General features: G+C 49.2%; 1 protein-coding gene across 1 annotated transcript; it reads right to left on the bottom strand.

Annotated features, from left to right (window-relative positions):
* Positions 1-9,087: 9,087 nt before the first annotated feature.
* ABHD13 (abhydrolase domain containing 13) lies at positions 9,088-10,101 on the bottom strand (the record flags this gene model as incomplete). The annotated part of the gene is made up of 1 exon (XM_084235247.1): positions 9,088-10,101. One exon carries the CDS (start codon positions 10,099-10,101, stop codon positions 9,088-9,090), a length of 1,014 nt encoding a protein of 337 aa, XP_084091373.1.
* Between the last annotated feature and the right edge of the window lie 3,284 nt (positions 10,102-13,385).

Below are 13,385 nucleotides of genomic sequence, written 5' to 3'. Positions count from 1 at the left end.
CTACCATTGATTTTTATAATATAAAACATAAAGCAAATACACTGTAAAACTAGAGAAAATCCTGGTCAAAAACATAGGTTTACATGGATTGGAAGAATTTACATTGTTAAAATGGATATATTACCTAAAACAACATACAGAATCCATGCAATCCCTATCACAAACTCAGTGGAATTCTTCACAGAAATAGGACAGGGATCATGAAATGCATGTGGAGCTACCAAAGATGCTGAAGAGCAGAAACACCCCTGAAAAAAAAAAAAGCAAAAATGGAGGTATCGTGTTTCCTCATCTCAGACTATGCTATGAAGTGATAATTAAAACAGCCTGGGGCCTCCCCGGTGGCGCAGCAGTTGAGCGCTGGGTTGCGAAGCTGCCCGCAGCCTCTGCAGCGCCGGTTCGATCCCCGGCTGCTCCCCGGCCACCGGAGGAGGGTCCCACATGGCGCGCAGACCTCTCCTGCCGCCCGCTGCTCCCCTCAGCAGTGTACTTCGGTCCTTCTGCCTGCTCTGCTCCCCGCTCTGGCTCTGGTGAATCCTCTCACCCTCCCGCGCTTCTGACTGTACCCAGTGCTTGTATAAATAAATTAATTAATTAAAAAAAAATAAAACATCCTGGTAGTGAAATAAAAAGATACACAGATCAACCAAAAAGGATTGGAAACTCATAAATAAAATCATACCAATGTATGGTTTATGACAAAGGAGCTTCGAGCATGCGGGAGAACAAAGAATGTCTCTTCAATAAATGGTGCTGGTGAACGGGGCCACTACACGCAAAATACTGGAACTAGCCCACTCTTGCACGCCAGACACATGAGTTGATTCAAAAGGGATCCCAGGCTTGGATATAAGACCTGGAACCATAAAATGCATAGAAGAAAACTGGGGATTCTCCCCTTGACACTGACTCCGCGCTCGCGGCAAGGGAAACAAAAGCAAAAATAAGCAAATGGGACCACAGCAAAGTAAACAGTTTCTGTATCAGATGAAAAGGTTTCCTCGAGAGGGGAGAAGCCCTGACACGTGACACTTCCCACAAGGGGTTAACATCTGAAATACACGAAGACCTCATAGCACCCAACAACAAAACCGAACTTTTTGATTAAAAAGTAGATCGAGGATCTGAATAAAGACTAACCCAACGGCGACACGCAGAGGAGCAGGAGGCATTGACAGAGAGGCCCAGAATCTCTCCTTTCTTAGGGAAGCAAAAATCAAAACAAGGTGTCACCTCACACCTGGCGGAACGGAACGGCTGTTCCCTGAAAGCCAAGAGATGCGTGTCGGCGAGGCTGTGGCGAGTGGGGCCCCTCGCACAAGTTGCTTCATCGTGGATATATTCGCTTTCCCACCTTCAGGTGTCCAACTGGGGGGAAAACACAAGAACGAGCTGCCGCCATTCTATTGCCAACCAGGAGGAGTTTGCATTGTCCAGGAAAGCAAAGTGTGGCGCCCGGAAGGGACACGGGCTGCCGTTCGTGACCAACTCTCGGTGGGCACAGCAGCAACAGCGCGAGTTCAAGCGTGGGGGGGGGAACCTGGGAGCTAAAGCTGGTAGCAACGTGTTCTGCAAAGGGCGCCTGGCCCCTGCTCCCGTGGAGAAAGCGGCCCCGGGCGGGGCGGCCCCTCGTCCCCTTTTTATCTCCCCGGACTCTGCACTGTCCTAAAGCTCCCCGGGGACACCAACTTGCTCATCTTTTGCACCAAGAAACCAATTGCACCAAGAAACCAACCGCACCAGACTCTGCAACCCGCGCGTCTCCACGGAATCAGCCAACACCACAACCGGGCGCGACCTGGCTGCGGCTGGGGCTCCTGGCTTCCTGCGTGTTTCCAGCCAGGGAGCAAACAGCGCTGCAGGCTGACGGGCCGAGGCTCAGCGGGCACCTGGACAGACACCTCGGTCTGCTCCCCCCCGGGGCGGGTCTTACTTGCCGAGCCTTTAAGTGTCCCAATTCTTCGGACTCCTCCGAGGCTCTCCTTTCCTTGCAGAGTCCTGGCCCAAACATTCTCGCTCCTTCTTGTTTTCTAGTGCAGTGAAGTGCACGTCACAGCACTGGCCATTTTCTGCACTTTCCGCCGTGGTGTCCAGTGCACTCGGGGCCTCTGTGGGTTTCACAGACAGCGACAGCGACTCTGACGCCTCTCCTTAGCCCAGGTCTCGTCCCCAAAACCTCTCCCCTCAGCCTCTCCTTTGAGATATTCCAGCCTCCAGGGTTCCCTTAGGTGCAAGCAACGTAAATCAAATGTAGCCCGTTGACGAGAAAGGCAGTATTGCATGGAAAGCATCGGGGGTTGCTTCCAGCACACAAGCCTCTCCCAACCGCAAAGCAGACCTGTCCCCTGGACACCACTGCACACAGCCGCGGGGCCATGGGCCCTGCAACTCGGGCCTCCGCGGCTGGGCCCACCGGAGCCAGGGACTGGATTTTCACGGCTTTCCCTTCCCACCTCACCACCTCCGTCGGAAGTCCGGAGAAGAGCGTCCAGCAGACAGAGCCCAGGCTCGTTCAGCGCTGGGTCAGCTGCGGGAGGGGCCTCCGTGCTGGGCACAGCTCACCTCCCCGCGGCGGGACCGTGCGCACGGGACGGGGGCTGGGCTGTCGGAAAGGTCTGATGTATTTTTTTCTGTTTTTCAAGCAATATTATGAACCTAATGTAAACTCCTGGCATTTCTCCCAAAGCTTTTCTTCAGTTCTCCCGATCACCCAGGTAGGAGCGGCGGTTGTTGAGGCATCGCTCCACATTCCCCCGCACAGCCCCCGCCAGCAACAGCCCATGAGGGTCTCGTGTCCACCCCCTTCCCTCCAGCTTCACTCCTCTCAGCCAGCTCCACCCACGATTTCCCCACTTGGCACTGCTAACAGGTGTCGCCCATTAGGGGTATGATTGACCAGTGACGCTGTTTCGCGAGGAATGACTTGCGTGTGACACGGCTCATGCATGTGAGGTGTGACACAATGAATTTCAACCCTGAAGACTCTGTGAGGCAGAGCGACCCCATGCTCTGTATTTGAACACGCTCACTGCCTCTCTAAAAACCCGTGTCCAGTAACAGTCAATTTGCATTTTCCCCCCTAAGCCCCTGAACGTCACCATCATTCTATGTTCTGGCCCAAGAGAGGCGCTACCCGGGGACATTTCACCACGTGGGTCCTAGAAGGAGGGCCTTCTTCGGCGGGGTTCTTTCACTCTGCGATGCTTTCGAGGTTCGCCCATGTTGCAGCCTGCGTCAGAATTTCACTTCTTCTCACTGCTAAGCAATGACCCATCGTGTGGACGCGCCCCTTTCTTCTATTCAGTCATCAGTTGATGGACATCTGGGTTGCTTCCCACTTTTTTCTGTTATGAATAATGCTGTTGGGAACATTCGTGTGCAGGTTTTTGTGTGAACATGTATTTGCAATTCTCTTGGACACATATCCTAGGGGACACCCTAGCTCCATTTTCACCATGTTAAGAGCTGCTAGACTGTTTCCTGGAGGGCTCTGCTGTCTTACGTTCCCACGGGCCATGTGAGTGTTCACATGTCCCCACCCGCTAGGTGACACTGGCCCGTGGTTTTGATTACACCCATCCTAGTGGGTGTGAAGTGGTATCTCAGTGTGGTTTCAATTTGCAGTTCCCTTATTAGTAAGACGCTGAGTATCTTTTCATGTGCTTATGGCCATCCCGTGTCTTCTTTGAGGAATGTCTGTTCTAAACCTTTGCCCATTTCTAGGGCAGGCTGTTTGTCTCGGTTGTGAAGTGATTTCCGTCGCGAACATGTGTTGTATATTATCAAATGCTTTCTTCTATTCAAATGCTGTTAAGGTGTTAGGGATGGAATTGTCTCCCCACTCCGATCCACATGTTTAAACTCTGACCCCTAATGTATTAAGAGAAAAGGTCCTTATGAGATAATCAATGAGATAAGGTCATCGGGTGGGGGGTGCCCTAGCCTGACAGAACTGGTGTCCTGAGAAGACGAGGGCACAATCTCTTACGCTCGCCAGAGGAAAGGCCATGTAAGGGCACGAGAAGGCAGCTGCCTGTGGGCAGGAAGAACCTTCTGGAACCAGTGTGCAGGCTCCCAGGTCTCGCGCTTCTGTCCTGAGGAACTCTGAGGATGTCTGCTGCTGAAGCCACCAGAGGGTGGTGTTTCCCTCGCTGGCCCAAGCTGACCAATGCGTAAGGTGCGTCCTATTAACTGATCTTCAGACTTTGAACCAACCGTGCATTCCCGTGATCAAGGCCACTTGGCCACTGTACTTAACCCTTTTACGCTGCTGGATACCATGTGACGGTATTTTGTTGCGGAAGCTTGCACCTACATTCCCAGGGCCCTTTCATACAATATTGGGGGCGTAACTGACAAAACGTGAAAGGGATCTGAGAACTGGATGTAGCCATGTACTTTGTGTTAATGTCCTGGTTTCCATTCACTGAATTCCAGCTGTGTTCCAAGTATCCCCCTGAGTCGAGGAGGCAAGGCGCAGGTGCCCGGGATGGGGAGTGGAGTGCAGGTTCTGGCATCCTGGGCAGGCTACCGGGCCATGCTGACCCTGTTCATCTCAAATGGAGTGAACAATTAAAGGTTACCTGTGGGGGCCCAGCGACATGGTTTCTACATGTTGCCTTACAAATATGCCCCCCAAATGTCTTCCTTCTCTTTCTTTAAATAATACATTAGTTGTACTCTCTGATCAGATCCAAGAGCTCACGATTCTTCGGGTGTAGCAGAGAGTACACCCTACAGCAAGAGTAGGGGAGTGAAGTAGGAACGTTACCTTTTGAAAATACTGGTCTGAATAATACCGCTTTACCTTGGATTCAGGCTGGCGATCTCTCGGCAACGCAGAGACCCTACATCCCATCAGACCTGCCTGCAGCAAGGGCACCGCCAGGGAGTTCTGCACCCCAGCTGGCACGGAGCCTCTTATGGCCCGCCACGCACCCCCTGGCACCCAGCTAGCCCCGACACACTCAGGCACACATGCCCGTTAGGGAACGAAGTTGCAGATCCCAAAGTGGGATGAATATCAGGCCGCATTTTAATCATCCCGAGCCAGTAAGTCAGTGCTGACGGATGAAAACACAAGGATTCTGTGACAATGTGCTCTGCAAAGCCTGCAGCAGCCTAACTCTGAACAGTTTACATTCATCCATCCCTGGATTCATACAGTGAATCCGTGCTCCGGGCCTGTTCATTCAGCTGCAGCTCCTCTATAAAAAAATATTTTTAATTTCAGTCGAACGAAGCACAGGCGGGAGGGAGGAGGAAGGCAGGCACTGTAAGCCTAACGCCCGCTTTTCAGCCACACCGTTGTGCAATAAAATTCATTATTTCAGTGCAAGTCCAGGAGCTGTATTTAATCATGAAGGAAACTTTAATGTCCTACCACACCACTGAGGTTCATAGAAAACTTAACAACAAAAAAAGACTGAATGCAAACTATCTTAAGACATTAACCAAACTTTTAATGTATCAATTTATTGCATATGTCAGTACAGAAAAATAGAAAGTATAATTTAAAAGAAATTCATTGTGAAAAAACAAATGCAGATGTTTGCGTGCCATGGTGAGCCAGAACCTAACATTCAAATTTAAGTTATAAAATTTTATTCCTGCTTCAAATAAAGTATGGTAAATAACAAAAATGGCTTACATTATGAAATTGGAATAACTCATTTCGTCCTGAACATACTTAAATATGTTGAAAACAACTTGAATTTGAACGATATGCTGTACTGGCAGGAAGTGTTAGAAGTTATGTTAAAATGCACACACTCACCCTGTCGCATGGGCGTCTCTGGCACTTTATGTAAAAAAGTGTCTCTTGTACATAGTTCTATTTTTAAATTACATTTTTAAGATACAAAATATAAATGGAGGTATATTTGTGCCACTTGGCAAAATGTGTTGACTACTATTAGGATGAATGCATTTATTTGCGTACAAACGAATATATTATTTCTGATTAGCTAAGATAAATATGCATATGTGGTAATATAAACAGAAGTGCTTCTCATTTCTCGTCTAGTCATTTAAAAAATAGATGTCTGTGCTCTAGCATTTCCAGCTTTACCTGAGTGATATGAAAATACAGAGAGAGAATCATCTGAAAGTGTCACGACTAATTTTTTTCACAGTTTTTTCCCCCACAAATGCTGTTCAACGTAATGGGAAAAGGGGAGCCGGAGGACCAGTGAGGACGTCATCTCAACCGCGATCTGACTTAAAAGCAACTTCCAGGGTATCCTTTCCAGAAGTGTAGCTCGGATCCGCGGAACCTCGGGGAGGAAGGACGCACGGACACGCCACGCTTCTGCCGAGCTGCGTGACTCCCACTTCCTAGAGAATGCGCTTGGCCTTGGCTAGTCAGCGCCGGGGGCCGAGCCTGCTCCCGCCTCCCAGCAGACCTCTAGACACGAGACAGGAGTGTGAGCGCATGGCGGCTGGACGCTCAGCAAGAAGGAAAACAATGTAATTCCCACTGGCCCGGGGACATGTCACCACAGCTGGAACTCGAGCGATGGTAAGAATCCACCACTCCTCACAAAAACACCAATTTAAGCGGCCCCGTAAGAAAATTGAGAAAACCATTTTCACGAAAATAGCTATTTTACAGTGGAGATGTTTGCAAACCATGGGGAGCGGCCACCCTACGAGCTTCGGGGGGGAGGGGGGTTGGCTGGGGTTGCCCTGCCTTTGACTCTCACCAGCCAGCCAGGCCCCAGAAACACTGTCTGCACAGGAACTGTGTCCCGGTCCTCTGGGCGCTTCTGTCTTACAAGAATTCTTTGATCCTTACACATGATTTATTTCGTCCCGTCTCCCAGTGCCCTTTGCTGGGGTCCATTGTGCCATCTCCCCTGGTGACCCCTTCGGAGCTAAATGACTGCATCTCGCCACATGTGACGGCATCCGAGGATTCCAAATTCACAGCAGCATCATCCCCTGAAATTCATCCATGATCTTCCACAGCTGCTCGTGCAAGTGAGCCAGAACCACCAGAAGGTGGACGTGCCCCACTCCCGCGGAGGGCCCCGAATGGCCGGGGATGCGCGGGGATTTCGCGCTTTATCCAGACCGAGGCTTTGGCCATGAAAGTGGCAGCTTCTGCAACACGCTGCCACAGCTCTGAGGGGGCGTGCCTACGTTTCCTGCTCCGCCATGTGGGACAGCTCCCCTGGGCAGCTGGAAGGCAGGGGTACCCCGCGGCCTCTGCAGAAGGTGCTCCAGCTGGGAGAGGGTGCAGGGACGCACGCCCCAGGGCCCAGCCCGAAGCAGAGGGCGGAGGCCAGAGCTCCAGGCAGAGCAGCGCGGGCGGCAGGGTGGAGGCCAGAGCTCCAGGCAGAGCAGCGCGAGTCGCACGGAGTCGGGGCTCCCCCAGGCCCAGGCTCAGCGGACACCATGGGTCTTGGGTGCCGCGGGGCCTCGCTGCACTTTGCCGGACTGGCTTTCTCTCTTCAGTCCATGCCTGCTTGGGGTCCCAGGGAGCGGAACTGCGCCGTGGGCTGGGGGAGTCCTCTCGGGCATCCTCAGGGACCGGGAGACAGGCTCCTTTTAAGAAATGGCTTTTGTTGTTTTTTTTAACGATTTATAGAAAAACACTATCCTTTGGAAGTTATGCCCACGATAATTTCTTGTTTTCAGTGCCGTCAGAGAGAGAATGTCAACAGTGTTACCTGGCAGAGGCGCTTCCAGGCCTCTCCACAGGCCGTGAGGTGCGGCGTGGGCCAAGCTGCCGCCCGGCCGGCCCCTCCGGCCCACGGGTGAGGTCAGCACCGGGCACCTTCACGCGCCGGGCGCTCCTGCTAAGCTGCCAGGGGTCTGTGTTTGGAGTAAGAGCTCCCCTGCTTTTCTAAGGCTAACCCTGGCTTCACGCTCCAGCCACTTGCAGTGGTAGCTTCTGTGCTAAAAAGCTGAGGGCTCCACTCCCACCCCCACAGGGGAACAGAAGTAAGATTTCCTACAAAGCTGCCTTTTGCTGCAGTTTTATTTCCTAGCAACTAAAGCACTAAACCAAGGAACGCAGCTCCTTTTGCTTTTGCTAACCTTTATTTTCAGAAAGCCCGATTAATGGCATCGTGGCTTTAGTGAGCTAAATATACCTAGAAACTGGGACTTAACATCAAGTGTGGGAATTTTTGTAAAACAGTACGTACAGTCCTGTAGCGACAGGCTTCCGAATTTCAATCCCCAAAGAAATTCTAAGGTTCACTCTGTCTGCTATTCGGGGGTCAGCTGCAGACTTACAAAATTGATTGAAACGAAAATTCTCTTTGCCCCCAAATTACAAATGTTAAAAAGTTCCCCTATGTACATGAGAGCTGCAATAAAATTCCAAATTTCTTTTTTTTTTCTCGTTTTCACATGCCATGATCCAGACTGTATCTGACAAAACACGGCAAATTTATTGGAAAATGTGTCCCCTTTATTTGTAAGAAAAAGCTGGGTCTCAGCTTCACCAGAGCAAAATTCAATGGCAACCTGCACACAGCGCTCCATTTCACTTCTCGCCAACAACAAAATAGAGTTTACATAAAAATATAGAACCCAGGTTACCGTATACATTGGTAAATAACCAGCGCTATTTACATTAGAAACACTGCATTGCATAATTTCAAGGAATGTAAAATACCATCATGCATTTCATTTTAACTTTTAAGGTGAAAAAATGCAGTTACACAATTAAGTTGCTTACCATGATTGTCCTAATATTCACTAAGGAACACACCCCAAAGCAAAGGTTTCTTGTCTCCATGGCTCCTTCCACACCCAGCCACGATCACGTGTCACACAGATTAAACCACTCTAGCAACAAGAAACTTGTGAAGATGCGATATGCTGGCGCACTGAACTAAGGATGTGGACACACCACCACAGGGAAAAGTTCGATGGACACGTATGAAATAATCCCAAGAACCAGAGTTCTCCAAATGTAAAAAACTATTTGGGTCATCTTAAGGGAGCACAGACGTCCTTTCAAAGTCTGACGTCACTCCTCGGCCAGGTACAGATGAACTAGGCCTGGAGAAAGGAACATTCTTTGTCACTCCGCACACACTGAAACACAGCGCATCCGCGACGAAGGAGACATTAGATAATCGTTACGTTAGACGAAGTCTTCGCCATCTCCTCGGGAGAGTGGCTCTTGATGACTTCTTTGATGAACTGTTCCAGGGCAGCGAAGTAACCCTGGCACTGCCACGTGTCGTTGTGCGTTCCGTCGGGGAAAATGGCCAATCTCTTAGTCCGAGCCGGGGAGAGTTCGTACAGCTGCTTCATCATCACCGGGGGGATGAGCTGGTCCGAGAGCCCAGAGATGAAGAGAGAAGGCATTCTGCACTGGGAGACTTTTCTGTAGGACAGAAACTTGTTTTTGTAGCACCATAAAGGCAGGTAATGCACTGGCAAGAAGGGAAACAAAGTGCTGGCCATGAGCGGGATGCTCAGAAACGTGTTCTCCACCATGATGGCGGAGATCCGGTGTGCGTTTTCAGAAGCCAGGTGAATCGCCACTGCGCCTCCCAAGGAGCGGCCGAAAAGGAAAATTTTTGTCTTGTCGAGGTCAGGCCTGGTCATCACATAGTCCAGCACGGCCTCCGAGTCCAGGTAGAGGCCCTCCTCGCTTGCCTCGCCCTCGCTTTTCCCGTAGCCCCGGTAATCCACCAGCAGGAGGTTGACCTTGAGGTTCACCAACATAAGCAAGGCGTTGGGCAACCTGTGCCCGATGTTGCCCGCGTTCCCATGGAAATAGATTATAGTTGGGGAATAGGGCGAGTTGTCTCCAGTGTACCTTATCAAAATGAGATTCAGCCGCACCCCATCTTTGGTTCTGACGAACACGTTCTCGTGGGGGATGCCGGTGGGCATGGGCACGTAGAGGCGCGAGGACGGCGGCTGCTCCGGGAAGTAGAGCAGCACGTCCTGGAACTTGTACAGCGTGCCCGCGATCGACACGAACACCAGCAGCAGCGAGACGACGCCCCCGTACAGGTGAAACGTCACTATCAAAGGCAAGAGGGAGATGCGGCAGAGGGCCCAGGACCAGGACGCCAAGGCCCTCAGCCACCTCTCCACAAAGCTCCACAGCATCCAGGACTTTTCCATGGTAAGTCTTGGTAAGTGTCCTAGAGAGAGAGAATCAAAAATTCAATATACGTCCATTAGTTTGAACATCAGATCCACGATCCACCACGGCACGGCCCCGGCGCTTCCTCGGGAACCTCCAGCCACCCCCGCCTCCCTCAGTGGCGCTGCTGCTCGCTCTTCCCTTCTCAGGCCCATCTCCCTCCACTGCCTCTTGTGCGAAACCCAAAGTTGGAAGTGTTTATTTACTGCCAGGTAAATGCACCCCTGGGATTTTGTAGAAAAGCTGACGCCATGTTCTGATTGCGTGTGTGAGGAAAAGGCGCGCAGACCGCCAGCCGCCCCACCCCGGGCTGCACACCCGGGCGCGCTTGTTTCAGGCCTGAAGCGCACGCCCCTGACCCCTTGCACCCAGTGTGTCCACACGACACCGCCGCTGGTGGCCACCGGTCTGCTCTCGGATTCTGTTTGTTTAGATTCCACATGAGATCACAAGGGAATTTCTCAACGAATAGCATTCATACGTGTGCACATATGTTGCAAGTACCTACATGCGCACATGCATCTTCATGCATTTATCTATCTGTGGACTCTTAGTGGTCCCCGTATCCTGGCTTTTGTGAAATACGCTGCCGTGAACGCAGCGGAGTGCGTATTTCCGAGTTAGTGATTCTCACTCTCTTTGGACAAATAACCTGAGTGGGACTGGAGGACCCCGGGCAGCTGCCCCCACGGACCTGCGCTACCTCACGTGCCCCAGCAGCGCACCAGGGCTCCCCTGCCTTCCTGACACTTGTTCTTTCTCGTCTTTTCGGTCACTGCCACTCTACGCCATGCCTCACTGCAGTCTTGATGTGCATCCCCTTGGGGTTAGTGATGTCCAGTATCTTTTCATCTACCTGCCGACCATCTCTATGTCTTCTTGGGAACAATGTCTATTCAGATCTGCCCATTTTTTAATCATACTGTTTGATTTTTGCTACTGAGTTACAGAAGTTCTTTATATATTTTGGGTGTTACCCCTTAGCAGTTACATGATTTACAAAATATTCACCCATCCAGTAGGCTGTATTTTCATTTTGTTGACTTCCTTTGCTCTGCAGAAGCGTTTTATAGTTTAATGTAGCCACATTGTTTATTTTTGCTTTTAGTGGTCCCATTTCCATGTCAGATCTAAAGTCACTGCCAGGAGCAATGTCAAGGAATTTACCCCGTTTTTCCTTGTAGGAATGTTATAGTTTCAGGTCTCATGTTCAAGCCTTTAATCTGTGAGCTAACTGTGTGTGATGTGAGACAAGGGCCCAGCTTCATTTCTCTGCACAAAGCTGTCAGTTGTGCCAATACCATTTATTGCACATTCTTGGCTCCTTTGTTGCAAAGTTACCAACCACATAAAAATGGGCTTGTTCACAGGTTTTCTACTCTGTTCCAGTATCTGTGTGTCAGTTTTTATGCCAATGCCATACTGTTTAGGTTACTACAGCTCTGTAATATAGCTTGAAGTCAAGGAGCAGATGCCTACAACTTTATTCTCAAGATTGCTTTGGCTATTTGAGATCTTCTGTGTTTTCATATACATTTTAGGATTATTTGTTCTATTTCTGTGAAAAATTCCATTAGCATTTTGACTAGTACTACACTGAATCTGATAGCTCTGGGTAGTATCGCCATTTTAACAGTATCAACTCTTTCCATGAGCATGGAATTTCTTTCATTAATGCCTTAAAATCTTCAGTGCACAGGTCTTCCCTTTCCTTGGTTAAATGTATTCCTAAGTATTCTGTACTTTTAAACCAAACCACAATGGCACTGTTACTTTGATTTCTCTTTCTGACAGTTAAAAGTAATCAGAAACACAACCAATTTCTGTATGTTGATATTGTATCCTGCAACTTAACCAAGCTAGGTCCGGTGAGAGTAAATTTAATTCAAAAGCTAGTTAGTAAACAGTCTTACCTATCAAGACCAATGCAATTTATTGCCAAATTTCTTTCTCACATTACAAAAAAAAATACATGACTAAACAAATTAGAATAAGAAAGAATAAAATATCTTCCCTTCTATCTACCTAAAGGTTTTCAGAGGTAAATTTTCTTTCACATCTGATTAAAAAGAAATTCCAGATTGCCAGTGTCATGAAATATCACAAACCGTTTATACAGTCCTTACTGCGATTTCATGCCACTGAGTCAATGATGCTAGTCAAGAAGCATTAGTAAGGCCATGTGCGCTGAGGGAGTAAATGTGAAACAAGGATACGAAAATTCTGAGGAACAGAGATAAATGTAGCAAAATAACTCACTGGAGAGAAGTAAAAAAATTTTTCTGAAAAATATAACTGAGGTAAAGAAAATATAGAAAAACTATCAAAAAACAGTCTTTTGTCATGAAGCAATGAAAGTATGCATGTTGTCTTAAAAGCAAAAGTGGGAGATATGTTACAAGTTGTCTGATGTAGCAGTCATCTACTTAAATATTTACCAAGTTCCCAAAATATTAATTCTTTTTGTGCATGTGTGTGCGTGCACGTGTGTGTAGAACCATAGGTCAAGTGTGTGGGGCGGGGAGGTGAGTGGATTCACCAGAGACAGAGTGAGGAGCAGAATAGGCGGATCTACTGAAGTACACTGCTGAGGGGAGCAGCGGGGAGACAGGAGAGGTCTGCTGAGTCATGTGGGAAGCTCCCTGGCCGGGGATGGACTCAGGCCTCAGTGGTGATAGTGCTGAGACTTAACCCTGGGCCACCAGGGAGGACCTTAATTCTCTTTTATTCCCTAACCTATGCTAAAGAAGTCATTCTTAAATTGAATATATAATAATGACTGATTTTAGAAATGTTACCATATGCCATAAATTAATAAATGTGGCATTTTAGCCTGTTACATTTAAAAACTGAAAAAGCATCAATCACATTCAATTTGCTTACGATGAGTTAAGTCAAATATGATTCAACATATTTGATTTTTCACTATTATTTCACCAAACATGTTCTTATTTCACTGAAGCGACCTTCATCTTCAAATGTTGATTCAGATCACCATCCCTGAACCAACAGCAGGGCACCTTCCTGAGCTTTCTCCGAGGCCAACACCGCCACCCAGCGGCAGCAAGCTTGATGACAGCTGGAGAACAGGAACCGGGAGGGCGAACAAAACCCGACCTTGGAGAAGGATCCAAGGCAGCCCTTGGGCCTGGGCGCCGCAGCTGCTGGAGACCAGGCGGCAGCTATGGGAGCGGGGGCGGGTGTGTGTGTGTGTGTGTGTGTGTGTGTCAGGGCCAGTGGCTCTGGGCAGGCACAGGGCACC

This window comes from Talpa europaea (genome assembly GCF_964194135.1).
Source record: "Talpa europaea genome assembly, chromosome: 6".
Taxonomy (NCBI): Eukaryota; Metazoa; Chordata; class Mammalia; order Eulipotyphla; family Talpidae; genus Talpa; species Talpa europaea.
Note: the sequence above shows the minus strand (reverse complement) of the source record. Positions and strands in the feature narration are given on the sequence as shown.